Source organism: Octopus bimaculoides, chromosome 23 (genome assembly GCF_001194135.2).
Source record: "Octopus bimaculoides isolate UCB-OBI-ISO-001 chromosome 23, ASM119413v2, whole genome shotgun sequence".
Lineage (NCBI taxonomy): Eukaryota > Metazoa > Mollusca > Cephalopoda > Octopoda > Octopodidae > Octopus > Octopus bimaculoides.
Genome location: NC_069003.1, coordinates 25,547,986 through 25,563,488, shown reverse-complemented (window position 1 = coordinate 25,563,488; position 15,503 = coordinate 25,547,986). Strand labels below are relative to the sequence as shown.

Sequence of the window (15,503 nt, the reverse complement as noted above, 5' to 3'; positions counted from 1 at the left end):
TAAAGTAAGTACCAGTTGAGCATTTGGATTTATGTAATCGACTTAACCTCTCTCTCAAAATAGCTGGCATTGTCAAAAATTTGAAATCAATATAGCTGTGTGGTTAAAAGGTTTGACTCACAATCAAATGATTCTGGGTTCAGTCCCACTTATAGGTCTTTGAGTATCTTTTTTAGCTCCCATAGTCAACACAAACCTTGTGAGTGAAATTGGAGTTAGTCCACAATACTCTGTAAGGAGCACAGGGCTGGTCTCCTGGTTTCTCTGGTGCATAAATTCCCTGGACTGGACACCAGTCCATCACAGGATTACTCATTTTTACCATCTGAGTGAACTTGAGCAGTGTGAGATGAAATGTTTTGCCCAAGAGCACAACACATCACCTGGTCCAGGAATTGAAATCACAATCTTATGATCAGGATTCCAACACCTTTACCACTAGACCACGCTTCCAGTGTGAGTGAAAGTGGGTAGATGGAAACTATGGAAACCTGACATACGGACAGTAGCTGTTGTTGGTTGCAACACCAAAACTTGATCCCGTTATAATCCATGAACCATACTTGTTTACTCACACTAGCCATAGAAGCCCCTCCTGCACAAATAACTTCATTTGTAAGGAGTGGAGACAGGCCTTCCCTTCTAAGGTTAACACTATGTTGATGATGTGTTTGGTTAAAGCTGTATTAATTCTTTAGTATTTAAACTGGCCATATCCAGCCTAGATATTCTCCCTGTTTTATGTTCAAACCAACCAGATCTGCCCTTTCACACCTACCCTACAGTGTCATTTTAAAAATAAACAATCACATCATTGAAATTTCGAAACTAGAACATGATGCATGATTAATTCTAAACAGTATGAATAAATAAGCCTTGCATTTGAAAGAGTAATCTGAATGCTAAATAGCTAATCTCAGTAGGGTTATACTATGTTAGTGGTGTATTTGGTTAATACTGTGTTTATTTAACCATCACACCTAGTTAACATTGCATTGAGTGGATTTTGTTTGTGTTGCAGGGTAAAGGAAAAGGCAAGACAAAAAGTAAAAGTAAATGCCTTCCTGATGAAATTGAACCAACGGTAACTCCTCTCGCAGCTTTGGATGTCTTTGCCGGATGTGGAGGTAATGTATTAATCTGAACAACCACTGACTTCTTTCTTAATTCAAAACTCTTTTAAAGAAGACAACAACCTTCAACAACATTGACGGTACATTTCGGACATCACATTCACTTGTATCAGACACACCCACTGACATATACCAATGTGAGGGTCTCTACATAATCACTCAGCCTGCTAACAATAGCAGCTAAATCTCCCTAAAATCATTTCTAGTGACTTAAACACAAAAAAAACAAAGGAAAATACATGTGGTCCTGGGTTCCCTGTGCATTGGAAAAAGGCAGCTAGAATGTCTTTGATCAGTTGTCTGTCCAATCAGGGCTGACCTGGGGTTAAACAATACCAACTTACTTTCACATCCACTTTGAACAGACATACGCACCTACACCTGCAGATTCCTCTACATATAATGACCGATGAAGGCATCTCTATATGGTCACTTGATCTGCTGGAAATAACAGCCAAATATCCCTTGGAATTACAGCCTGCTGATTTAAATAAGAAATGGACACAGACAGTGTAGTCCTATGTATACACCCCATCACCACTAAATGGAATGTCCTGGCCTGATTGAGCAGACCTATGATCACCACTACCCACATTCACCTCCTACATACATAAGTACATCTGCAGTTTACCATACATTTAACAAAGCCTAAAATAAGTTTGACCTTCCAGAAATAGCAGCCGATAAAACCCTTTAGCATTTAAACCAGTCATATATGGCTAAAATATTCTACCTGCTTTATGTCCTAACTGGCCAGATCTGGCCCCTCACACCTAATCTACATTGTCATTCTAAAAATAGTCACACCATTGAAATCTTGAAGCTACATTAAATTAAAACAATGTGAATAAATAAGCATTAGTTGGCACTCCGTCGCTTACGACGTCGAGGGTTCCAGTTGATCCGATCAACGGAACAGCCTGCTCGTGAAATTAACGTGCAACTGGCTGAGCACTCCACAGACATGTGTACCCTTAATGTAGTTCTCGGGGATATTCAGCGTGACACAGTGTGACAAGGCTGACCCTTTGAATTACAGGCACAACAGAAACGGGAAGTAAGAGTGAGAGAAAGTTGTGGTGGAAGAGTACAGCAGGGTTCGCCACCATCCCCTGCCGGAGCCTAGTGGAGCTTTTAGGTGTTTTCGCTCAATAAACACTCCGCAATGCCCGGTCTGGGAATCGAAACCGCGATCCTACGACCGCGAGTTTGCTGCCCTAACCACTGGGCCATTACGCCTCAAATAAGCATTACATTTAACAGAATAACCTGAATGCTAAAGGGCTAAATAGTGAACAGTGCATTGGGCAATGATGTTCCTAATATACTAAATGACAGGATGGCCATGGTTAGCACATCTTCAATTACAGGTCTGCACTATTGGTGCTGAACTAAGGACATAGGTATGTTCAGTCAACAACACTGATTTAACATACTTTTTTTTTTTTTGTTTTTTTTTTTTTGTTTTTTTTTTTACATCTCTATTTCTACCCCATTATTTCTCTCAACAGGTTTATCTGAGGGACTTTACCAAGCTGGTATTGCCAAGTCACACTGGGCTATTGAGAAGATGGAGATGGCTGCACAGGCATTCCGTCTCAATAATGCTGGTTGTACAGTTTTCACAGACGATTGTAATTTATTGCTTCAGTTAGCAATGAAGGTAAGTTACTTTGTATGATTGGTATATATGTACTTTATGCTGTACGTCTGTACTTTATATAGTATATCTCTACTCTGTATAGACACAGGTGTGGCTATGTGGTAAAAAGCTTGCTTCCCAGTCACATGCTTCCAAGTTCAGTCCCACTGCATAGCATCTTGGGCAAGTATCTTCTACTATAACCTCGGGCTGCCCAAAGCGTTGTGAGTGGATTTGGTCGACGGAACCTGAAAATCCCCCACATACCCTGTATCTATCATTGTCATATCTACACCACATCACACCCTTGGCACATGCAATCATACAGTCACTGTTAAGATGGCCAGGTGGTCAAGTCATTAAGAGCTGAGGGTAGATTTCATTGTGGTATTCATTCTGGCTCTCTGCATTCTGAGTTCAAATCTTGCCAAGGTCAATTTTATTTTGCGATCTTTTTGAGATCAATAAATAAAGTACCAGTTTAGTGCTGGAGTCAATTCTTCTCTTTTGCTTTTTGTCTGTCTGTCTGTCGCTCCTGAAAGAAATCAGCCATAGTAAAATCTGGAGATTGATGGTCTCTGCCAGGTCCCAAAACATAAAAACATACCCAAGAAACGCGGTGTGTCACAAAAGTGCCCTTACCACACCATTTCAGAGCTGAGGGCCAAAGGCAGGCCACGACAGTCACATTCTTAACATCATCGTTCCACTCATTGGATGTTCACTATCTTTACTTTCCCAGCTTTCATTGCCATATAACACCAGGCAGTGAAGCCATGTGGCTTAGTGTTTAGGGTATTTGGCTTACAATCATAAGGTCATGAGTTCAGTTCCTGGCAGCACGTTCTGTCCTTGAGCAAGACACTTTATTTCATGTTGCTACAGTCCACTCAGCAGGCAAAAATGAGTTTAACCTGTGTCATAAGAGCCAGCCTTGTCACATTCTGTGTCATGCTGAATCTCCCTGAGAACTACGTTATGGGTATGTGTGTCTGGAGTACTGAGCCTCTTGCATGTTAATTTCACGAGCAGGCTGTTCTCAACTGGATCCCTCATCATCGTAACCAACAGAGTGCCAGTATTTAACACCAAACCTTTCCTATGTCATTCCTCCTCATCGCATGACCATTCCGGAACATAGTTTATTCTTGAAGTCACCCAATACAAAACCCTAACCCCTAACAAATCAATTCATTATGACCCAGTTTGTTCTGTAAAACATTAATTGCAAACCTGAAAGTATTGAACTCTTTAAAATAATTCTGAATTTTTCAAATTTTTATTTAGGGAATAGAGAAAACCTCAAAGGGTCAGAAATTACCTAAAAAGGGAGAAGTAGAACTGCTGTGTGGAGGTCCTCCATGCCAAGGATTCAGTGGGATGAACCGTTTCAACTACAGAGACTATTCCAAATTTAAGGTGAGCTGCAAAGGCTTAAGATCAAAAGCAACCTCCCACGACCATCCTAGTTTTGGCTCCTTCAGTTCCAATTCTTTTTAAATTCCATTTCAGAATTCTTTGATTGCTTCCTACCTGAGTTACTGTGATTTTTATCGACCAAGGTTCTTTGTCTTGGAAAACGTACGGAATTTTGTGTCGTTCAAGAAAAGTATGGTGTTGAAGTTGACTTTGCGTTGTTTGACACAAATGGGTTACCAATGTACTTTTGGCATTCTGCAGGCCGGCAATTATGGTGTGGCTCAGACTCGGAGAAGGTAAGTCTTCAACCAAGATAGTTTCCATGTTCTTATAGTGTTGTTGTACTACCTTCAAATTAGTTCTTACATTTTCTAGAGGTATATAGTGACCTTGAGGTTAAAAGTGCTGGATTATTAACCACAAGTTTTATTGGTTCGAATCTTGCTCTAATCCTTTATGAAGAATTAGCAACAATAATTTCAATTACTTTACATCTTAATTTTCTTGTATATTGTCTTCAAATTTTGGTACAAGGTCAAAAATTTTGTGGAAGCAGGTAATTCAATTACATCAATCCCAGTATTCAACTGGTATTTATTTTATCAACTCCTAAAGGATAAAAGGCAAGGTTGGCTTCAGCAGAATTTGAACACAGAATGTTGAGTCAGACAAAAAGCTGCTAATCATCTTGCCCAGTGTGCCAATGATTCTGTCAGCTCACTGCTTTAATTTTCTTGTATATTAATTTGTATATTCTTGATTACTTTGTTAATTGTCTCCATGCTAATCTTTATCTCCATGTTAATGTTTGCAGAGCCATAATCTTGGCAGCTGCCCCAGGAGAGAAGTTACCATTCTACCCAGATCCATTGCATGTGTTTGCACCTCGAGGTATGCAGTTATCAGTCGTCGTTGATGACAAGAAGGTAAGCAATTTAAGGACAGCTTTCATGCTTCAATGTAAAAGAGTAAAGAATTTTGGTTGAGTTTCAATAAATCTGTATTAGATTTATTTTTTAGTTGCTCTAACAGGTTGAATATGTTTACTGGATGATGTCAGCTGATAATTCTAGCATTTGATGAAAGGAAAGAAATGTGTTTGGGTTAAATTTAAAGGAAATTTGTTGGGTAATTGTGTATTCACTGTTGTGTGAATACATTTTTCTGTGGGACACACGTGTAGATATCATCATCATATCATCATTGTGTGTATATATATATATATATATATATATATATATTTGAAGAAAAGCAACAAAAATTCATTAGGTTATAGCAGTACGTACGTTTCGTACAAACTTCATATATTTATGTAGTGAGAACACCACATAAGATGTGCAATGAAAATGTACTCCTCAGCTGCATAATAGAATTTCATTTTAGAAAGTCATTTTGTAAATGTGTGCAAAAACAACTGCTATAACCTAATGAATTTTTGTTGCTTTTCTTCAAATTTTATTCACCAAATCTCTTGATTTTGTTTTTGGTTTTTACTACAAATTCTGGTGCCTCTAACATTTTAAGTACCACATTTAATCTTTTGATTAAATCTATATTATTATTATTATATATATATAGGTGTGTGTGTGGGGGGTATGTGTGTGTGCATGCATGTATGTATATTTAGCTTTTGGTATCAGAGGAAATTTCCTGTGTTGTAAACTTACAAGTACAGTGAATAAAAATAGTTTCATCCTATGCAAGGAGATACATATTTCTCATCCTCTTAACTCTACATGGATGTAGATCAGTGGTTTTCAACCAGGGTCCATATGACCCTTGAGTGGGGTCCATATAAGGTTTTGTCATTAAAATTTATGCTCAATAAATTGGTTATATTTCTACAAAACACAAAATATTTAAACAATTTATTTTTATACAATTCCTAATATTTAATTATTAAAATCTAATAGTTTTTAGACACTGAATGGCTATGAGGATTCTTTTCCCCTGAGTAAAATAGAAATCAGAGGGGGGTGGGGTCCATAGGCAAAAAAATTGTTGAGAACCACTGATGTAGATTGCCTGGGTGGAGGTGGGGTGTCATGAATTTTAGCACATGCACACCTACACATTTGGACATATATGTACACCAAATATTTGAATAAAAGAAAGACAGATATAACTATTAGTTGTGTATGGGTGTCATCATCATCGTTTAACGTCCGCTTTCCATGCTAGCATGGGTTGGACAATTTGACTGAGGACTGGTGAACCAGATGGCTACACCAGGCTCCAATCTGATTTGGCAGAGTTTCTACAGCTGGATGCCCTTCCTAACGCCAACCACTCCGAGAGTGTAATGGGTGCTTTTACGTGCCACCTGCACAGTCCAGCGGCACTGGCAATGGTCTCGCTCGAATGACTTTTCATGTGCCACGAAGGCGACGCTGATAACGATCACGCTCGAATGGTGCTCTTAGCGCTCCACTGGTACAGGTGCCATCATGATTTTGCTTTCGCTTGCCCCAACAGGTCTTCGCAAGCCGAGTTTAGTGTCCAATGAAGGAGATGAAGGCGACACTGGTAACGATCACGCTCGAACGGTGCTCTTAGTGCTCCACTGGTACAGGTGTGTGTCTGTGTAAAAATAGATATGTTGACAGATCTAGAAATAGACCAACAGATAAAGCGATACAATTATATATATTGATGTAGATGGAAATATTGGTTTCAAATATTTGCACAAGGCCATCAGTTTCAGGGAAGAGGGAAATTTGATTACATCGACCCCAATACTCAACTGCTACTTATTTTTATTGATCCCGAAACGATGAAAGGCAAAGATGACCTCAGCAGAATTTGGGCTCAGAATGTAAAGACAGACAAAATACTGCTAAGCATTTTACCTTACATATAAATAGAAATATTGACATGTTGATAAACACACACATACATATACACATATATGTACATATATACTTTGAGTTTTTCTTTATCCTTTCCAGTATAACTCTACCATAACCCGTACTGGGTCGGCCCCATTTCGAACCATCACTGTCCGTGACACCATGTCTGACTTACCAGAGATCCGCAATGGAGCTAAAGAGGAAGAGATCCAATACAATGGAGAACCATATTCCCATTTCCAGAGATTGGTTGGTTATATTTCCTTCATTCCTCACATTCTTTGTTTTTCATCATCTCTCTCATTTTTTTTTTTTTTTTTTTTTTGTCTGTCTGTGTGTCTCTATGTAAATGTGTATTTGTTAAGGTGTTTGCCCTACTTTTTCTCCATGCTACATTTACTGTTAGGATAAAATGTTGAATCTCTCTTAGCCACTTTGGACTTGTCTGAAGAAGTGGTTGTTCACCATTGAAATGACTGGATGTTTTTCTTAAAACCAGCCATTTTGCAGAATGTACTGGAGATAATTTTATTGTAGCACCAACACCAAGAAGATCACCATGGTCTTAGCAAGACTAAAGAGTGTCTTCAACACTGCCTTATCTCTGCTTCATTCACAACCACTTTACAGAGTGTACTTGATGCACTTTTTCATAACTCCAACACTAGAGAGGTCATCAACTCTCAATACCAAAAACCTCCCCTCCCCCAAACGTTGAGATGGAGAATGGTAGAGAGGGTGATGGCATAAACCAGTCTTAAATTTTTCTATTTGTTGCAAATCCTGTGCATTCAACACCCACATCTCGTTACCAAACAGCATTGCAGTTCTCACATGCGCACAGGCCATACAATCTGTATGTTTATACATAGATTTCAATTTATGAGCAAAGCAATAAAGAACTCCTACATACATTGGTTTTGGTATTTTTGTGTGTTCAATGATGTTTATTTTTCTTTTTAGATTCGTGGCAAGCAACATCAACCGATTCTACGTGATCACATCTGCAAGGAGATGAGTCCTCTGGTGCATGCAAGAATGCAGCACATTCCACTTTGTCCCGGTGCTGACTGGAGAGATTTACCAAATGTTGTAGTCAAATTATCTGATGGGAACAAAACCAAAAAACTGTAAGTTATTTTTAATTAACATTTTAAGACTTGTCTTTCTCAAGATTGTTAACGAGGGTAATTAGGATGTTATTGTGTTTGGGTGAATGTCATTATGTAGATGAAATTTTAGACATAATTTAATACAGTGATGTAAAAAAGAAGGAAAAAACCCTCCACTTTGATTTAACCTTTCTGCAACCCATCCCTTATCCCATAACACAAAAACACATTTAAAAAAAGTTTTTAATTAGGAGCATTCGATTAAATGTCTTGCAGTATTTGTTCTTTATCTTTTGAGTTCAAATCTTGCTGATGTCAACTGTACTTTTCATCATTTTCGGGGTTGATAAAATAAAGTAAAGATTAAGTTCTGGAGTTGATGGAATAAACTGTTTCCTCCCTTTTAAGCCCTTTAGCATTTAAACCAACCAAAATAATGTACCTTTTTTTTTTATGTTCAACCTGGCCAGATTCAGCCTCTCACACCTACCCTACAATGTTATTCTAAAGATAAATAATCGCATAATTGAAATCTCAAAACTACAAAATAATGCATGATTAATTCAAAATAATGTGAATAAAAAAGTATTACATTTGACAGTGTAATCTGAATGCTAAAGGATTAAATCTCTACACTTATACTTCTATAAGAAATTATTATTTATTTATTTTGTTTTCTCCCCACTTTTTTTTTTTTAGTCATTACAGTCACCACGACAAACGAAATGGTAAAGGTCCAAACAATCAATTAAGAGGCGTGTGTGCCTGTGCTCTCGATGGCAAATGTGATCCTATGGATCGACAGTTCAACACTCTGATACCCTGGTGTCTGCCCCATACGGGTAACAGACACAACCACTGGGCTGGTCTCTATGGTCGTGTAGAATGGGACGGGTTTTTCAGTACAACCGTCACTAATCCTGAACCAATGGGAAAACAGGTGAGAGCCTAACATTTTGTTTTCCTTCTTGTTATATTGTATTTTCCTTTTATTTTTCTCTTTATCTCCTCCTTCAATTTCTCTTGCCTTGTTCTAATATTGTAAAGTAATAAGTATAAGCAGCACATCAAACATACAGGTGTATGTGTGATACAGAAAGAGAGAGAGAGTATATATATGCATGCATTTACTCCTACATGTCTTAATTTGTTTGATGCCTATTTTCCCATGCTAGTATGAATTGGACTGGGACTTATTTGAGGCAGCATTTTACAGCTGGATGCTCTTCCTGTTGCTAACTCTTACCTGTATTTGAAGTAAATTGAATTTTTATTCCATCTGTCTTCAGAAATGTAGAGCAACCAGTTGTAAATGTCAAAAATGGAATATAAACTTCATATTGCACGTCCAGTGACATGTGAAACCCTGGAATGTCAACATTCATACTTGTACATACATTGCACACAGACACATGACTGACTTCTGTACAATTTCTGTCAACTAAACTCATTGACAAAGCTTATAGTGAGCCTTGGTTATTGGGAAAGACATTTGCTCAAGGTACCACATGGTAGGATTGAACCTGAAGCCATGTGGTTGTGAAACGAACTTCTTAACCACACAACCATGTCTGTATATATCATCATCATCATTTAATGTCTGTTTTCCATACTGGCATGGGTTGGATAGTTTGAGAGGAGCTGGTTCTAGTCGTCTGTTTTGGCATGGTTTCTATGGCTAGATGCCCTTCTTAATGCCAGCGTAGGTACTTTTTACATGGTGCCGGCATGTTATTTCCAGTAGATCAAATAAACATGTAGAAGCTCCCTTCTTGAACACAGACCAATAAATTGATACCATCTGGAAGGTAAATGTTACCACAGGGCAGAAGATGATACTGCTGTTTGCCAGAGTATAATTCTCTCACTCTCTCTCCTTCATAACTGAAGTATGAGTTTCTAGTGAAGTGGTTGGTGTAAGAAATGGAGTAATTTGCATAGAGAAGATGAGATAGAAGTTTGGAGAAAGGGCTAAAAGTATTTTGGTTACATACACATATATACTTACATCAGCTCACCATAATAAGGATAAGTACACACACACACACACACACACACTTCAACTGTTTCCATTTATTTCTTATTTTTAAATATTTTTCAGGGTCGTGTGCTCCACTCTGAACAACACAGAGTGGTCAGTGTAAGAGAATGTGCCAGGTCACAAGGTTTTCCAGATACTTATCGCTTTTTTGGAAGCATCCTTGACAAACATCGTCAGGTTTGTATATTAACCGATATATTTATTGCTTTCTGAAATTTTCGTGTGATTTGTTACTACAATATTTACCTTGCTGTGAAGTGTAAACAAATATAAAACAAATGTTTTTCTTTTTCTTTGGGCAAAAAAATGGAGGTAGGGTTTCTGACTGGTTTCGTGTCTATTTTGAGACTCATCAGTGAAAAATCTGCACTTTTTCTGCCACAGAAAAATTGATAACTTATTGCTATTTATATGAAACAAAAACCAGGACCTAAATTTAATAGTCACTGTAATTTACATACCAGTTTATTAATTGGCAATAAATTTAATTAATTAATGATGCCTTCTAAGGCATTTAGTGACTAATGTAAGGATCCTACAGGTTTAACTTGGTTGTAAAATATTTTGTATTTTTCTTTGATAAACTTATGAACTGAGAAATAGTTAGAGCAGTCCTTAAATTTTCTGCTCTATGGAGAGATAAAGAAAATTTGTTCACATTTCTGTGCCCTGTAGATAAAAATCAAGTACCAGTGAAATACTGGGGGTGGGGGCATAAAAAAATCATTGCTGTTGATAGAAGTTACCCCACTCATTGAAAAATTCTGACCTGAACTAAGTTAGAAATTATTATCATTAAGGCATTGAGCTGGCTGAATCGTTAGCACACCAGGTGAAATGCTTATCAGCATTTCATCCATCTTTACATTGAGTTCAAATTCTGCCAGGGTTGACTTTGCCTTTGATAAAATAAGTGCCAGTCAAACACTGGGGTTGATGTAATCAATTAGTCCCCTCCCCCGAAATTTCAGACTTTGTACCTATAGTAGAAAAGATTATTATTATTATTATTATTATTATTAAGGCATTGAGCTGGCTGAATCGTTAGCACACCAGGTGAAATGCTTATTGGTATTCTGGGTTCAAATTCTGCCAGGGCTGACTTTGCTTTTTATTCTTTTGGGGTCAATAAAATAAGTACGTCAAGCACTGAAGTCAATGTAATCGATAAGTTCCCTCCCTCAAAATTTCAGGCTTTGTGCCTATAGTAGAAAGGATTATTATTATTATTATATTGAGTTCAAATTCTGCTGAGGTTGACTTTGCCTAGGGTCAATAAATCAAGTACCAGTTGAGTACTGGGATCGATGTAATTGACTATACCCCTCCCCGCAAATCTTAGGCCTTGTGCCTATAGTAGAAAGGATTATCATTATTTTTATTATTTTTAGGACAGTGAGCTGGTAGAAATGTTAGCACACTGGGCAAAATGCTTAGCAGTATTTTGTTCTGAATTCTGCTGAAGTCAACTTAGCTTTTCATCCTTTTAGGGTTGATAAACTAAGTACCAGATGAACACTTGGCAAAAATGAGTGATTCTGTGACAGATCAGCGTCACATCCAGGGAACGAATATATGCACCACAGAATCTAGAAAACTGGATTTATGTACCTATCTGTTAGGGAAGACTTTTGATCCCTTTTTTCATATATTATTAAGGCAGTGGGCTGGCAGCACACCAGACAAAATACTTAGTGGCATTTCATCTGTCTTTACGTACTGAGTTCAAATCCCACCGAGGTTGACTGCCTCTCATCCTTTTAGGTTGAGGTAATTAACCAGCACCCCCCCCCCTCAAATTTGGACCTTGTGCCTATAGTAGAAACTATTATTATTCTTATTTAAGACAGCAAGCTCGCGGAGTCATTAGCATGCCAGGCGAAATGCTTAGCAGTATTTTGTCTGTCTTTATGTTCTGAGTTCAAATTCTGCCGAGGTCGACTTTGCTTTTCATCTTTTCAGGGTAGCTGAAATAAGTACTAGTCAAGCACTGGGGTCAATGTAATTGACTCCCAACCCTGCAAAAAATTGTGGCCTATAATAGAAAAGATTATTATTATTGTTGTTGTTATTAAGGTTCTGCATAGTGAAGACTGGCAAAATTGTTAGAGCAGTCAGACAATATACCTTGTGGTATTTCTTTCAACTCTACATTCTGAGATCAATCTTCCCCATGGTCATCCTCACTCCACCCACCCAATTTCTGATTTTGTGCTGTGCTTCTATGAGGAATTCTTACTAAAGTTTTCTGTGATTGACAAGGGAGACGAGTTCCCTACGGCAAGCGAGATACTGAGAAATCATCGATGATTTCAGATTTGATTAATCTTCATCAGTGACCGATTACTCCCAGTAATTACATATATTTATGTGTGTGTGTGTGTGTCTTTCTGCCGGTGTTTGTTCTGCATCACCGCTTGCCAACCGGTGATGGTTTGTTTATATCTCCGTATCTCGCGGTTTGGCAACAAGATGCTAATGAAATAAGTACCTGATTAAAAAAAATAATTAGTTACTGATGTCTTGGCTATTTTTTCCAGGTTGGTAACGCTGTCCCACCACCAATGTCGCGACAAATTGGTTTCGAAATTAAGAAATCACTGCTGTGGAAACTACAAAACTCTGCTGAACAGAAACCGGAAGATCAGAGCAAAAGGGAGAACTGAGCCTCAGCGAGAGAGAGAAAGAAAGAAAGAAAGAAAGAAAGAAAGATTTGGTCAAAAATAATTATCCTCTGTATATGTGTACGTGTGTATGTGGGCATGTATATATCTTTGCATATGAAAATTTATAATCATCTGTGTGTGTGTGTGTGTGTGTGGGGGCATTGTATATTATATATGTCACTTTATGTATGTGTATATACAGATGTCTGTTTGTATGACTGTATGACCCAGTATGACATTTATCTCAATCTTTTTCTTGGCAGGAGATATTGCTGTATGTCTTAGAAATTCTTCAAAACATACCAGCATTTCCACAGACACACACATATATATATATATATATATATATATATATGTGCACACACATGTATATATATGTACACACACACACACATATCTATACATATATATTCACACAATTATATATGTGAATTATATAATTATACACACACACACACATATATATATACTCACACATATGTGTGTGTAATGATATTGATGATATGTATAAAGCTTTTTTAAATGCAATATTATGGAGGGGGGCATTTTATTAGTATTTTACATTTATTTCCTGTGTTGTTGTTGTTGTTGTTGTTTAACCCCAGGTCAACCTTGATCAGTCCACCGACAAAGATATTCCAATGTAAACATTTTCTCTTTTTATTTCCCCAACTCTTTTTGTCGGTTTTATCCAGGATTTCTTGATTAAAGATTGTCCAAACGTCTTTTAAGATGGTAATGTGTGGTTTGAGGAAGACTGAACAGCTTTTTATAACAGGTCAGGGGTGGCAGTAATATAGAAACACCCACTTCTGTATGTATGTGTGCATGATATACGAATAGAAAAATCAATGTGATAAATGTGTAACTTTAGCTATTGTTTTATTGCTTATTGCTGTTGTTATTTTTTTAACCCTAGGTCAATGCTGGTCAAAGGCACTCCATCTTTTTAGTGTCTACGTTTAACATTACTAATACATCCTTTGCATTTTTAAGACATTAGGATGTGATTTTAGGGAGATGTACTTACTAATTTTAGCAGATCAAATGATCACATAGAGAGGGTAGAGCTGTTCGTCTTTTTTTTTTTTTACTTGTTTCTTATTATTTTAATTTTCGAAAACGCAGATGGATGACAGAATTGAGGAAGTGAGCGGCCTACCATTTCTAATAAGACTGTTTTTCTCACTTCTACTCACTGCTGGAGGTGGGGGGGGTGTCATTTTAGCGACATCTGCCAAGCATTTTATACAGCTTTCTACATTCCACTAAGTATATAATAATGATAATAATAGTCTATCTACTATAGGCACAAGGCCTGAAATTTGGGTGGAAGGGGGCTAGTTGATTTCATCAACACCAGTATGCAACTAGTACTTATTTCATCGACCCCCAGATGGGTGAAAGGCCAAGTTGACCTCAGTGGAATTTGAACTCAGAACTTAGAAACAGACCATGAAATTTGATGGCGTGGAGTAAATTCCTTTCTGCTGTATGTACAAGGCCTGAAATTTTGGGGAAGGGGTCTAGTTGATTACATTAACCCTAACCCAGTGCTCAGCTGATATTTATTTCATCAACCTCGAAATGATGAAAAACAGAGTTAACCTCAGTAGAATATTAATTTAGAATGTAAAAACAGATGAAATGCTGCTAAGCATCTAGCCCGCTGTGCTAATGATTCTGCCAGCTTGTGGCTGTAGTTGAGTAAATTGATCCAAGTTCTTGTCTGGTACTTTATTTTATTGACCCCAGAGGGATAAAGGATAATGTTGACCATGACCTGGTTTGAACTAGGAACAAAGAGCTGGAAGAAATATCACAACACTTTTTCCTGCCACTCTAACAATTCTGCCAATCCACTCCCATAATAATAATAATAGTCCTTTCTACTTATAGGAAGTTTTGGTGAAAGGACTTAGTCAATTACATCGACCCCAGTGCACAACTGGTAGTTATTTTATCAGCTCCCAAAAGGATGAATGGCAAAGTCAACCTCGGCAGAATTTGAACTCAAAACATAAAGACTGATGAAATACCACTAAGGATTTTGTCTGGCACCTTAACGAATCTGCTAGCTTGACACCTTAATAATACTCTTTTACTTGTTTCAGTCATTTGACTGCAGCCATGCTGGAGCACCGCCTTTAGTCGAGAAAATCGACCCCAGGATTTATTCTTTGGAAGCCTAGTACTTATTCTATCGGTCTCTTTTTGCCGAACCGCTAAGTTACAGGAACGTAAACACACCAGCATCGGTTGTCAAGCAATGGTGGGGACACGGACACACACACACACATATATATACATATATACGATAGGTTTCTTTCAGTTTCCTTCTACCAAATCCACTCACAAGGCTTTGGTCAGCCCGAGACTATAGTAGAAGACACTTGCCCAAGGTACCACGCAGTGGGACTGAACCCGGAACCATGTGGTTGGTAAGCAAGCTACTTACCACACGGCCACTCCTGCGCCTATGATAATGATTTTTAATTTAAAGACAAGGCCAGCAATTTCGGGAGGAACAAGTTAGTCCGTCTGACATACTAACAGTTCTATAATAACGTTAATATTTTTCATAGTAAAGGCAACAAGCGGGTAGTATTGTTAATGTGGAATAAATGCTTTGCAGCATTTT

The 15,503-nt window shown here is 37.8% G+C and overlaps 1 protein-coding gene across 1 annotated transcript in view; it reads left to right on the top strand.

Annotated features, from left to right (window-relative positions):
* The window catches only part of LOC106877272 (DNA (cytosine-5)-methyltransferase 1), a 60,528-nt gene extending 45,031 nt beyond the window's left edge, over positions 1–15,497 (top strand). The window contains exons 29-38 of the mRNA XM_014926136.2: positions 1,022–1,127; positions 2,645–2,796; positions 4,063–4,194; positions 4,288–4,490; positions 5,009–5,120; positions 7,143–7,292; positions 8,007–8,173; positions 8,855–9,095; positions 10,257–10,373; positions 12,737–15,497. Of these exons, the coding sequence (XP_014781622.1) occupies positions 1,022–1,127; positions 2,645–2,796; positions 4,063–4,194; positions 4,288–4,490; positions 5,009–5,120; positions 7,143–7,292; positions 8,007–8,173; positions 8,855–9,095; positions 10,257–10,373; positions 12,737–12,862 (1,506 nt within the window). The 3' untranslated portion in view covers positions 12,863–15,497. The remainder of the gene's footprint in view (positions 1–1,021; positions 1,128–2,644; positions 2,797–4,062; positions 4,195–4,287; positions 4,491–5,008; positions 5,121–7,142; positions 7,293–8,006; positions 8,174–8,854; positions 9,096–10,256; positions 10,374–12,736) is intronic.
* Positions 15,498–15,503: the final 6 nt, after the last annotated feature.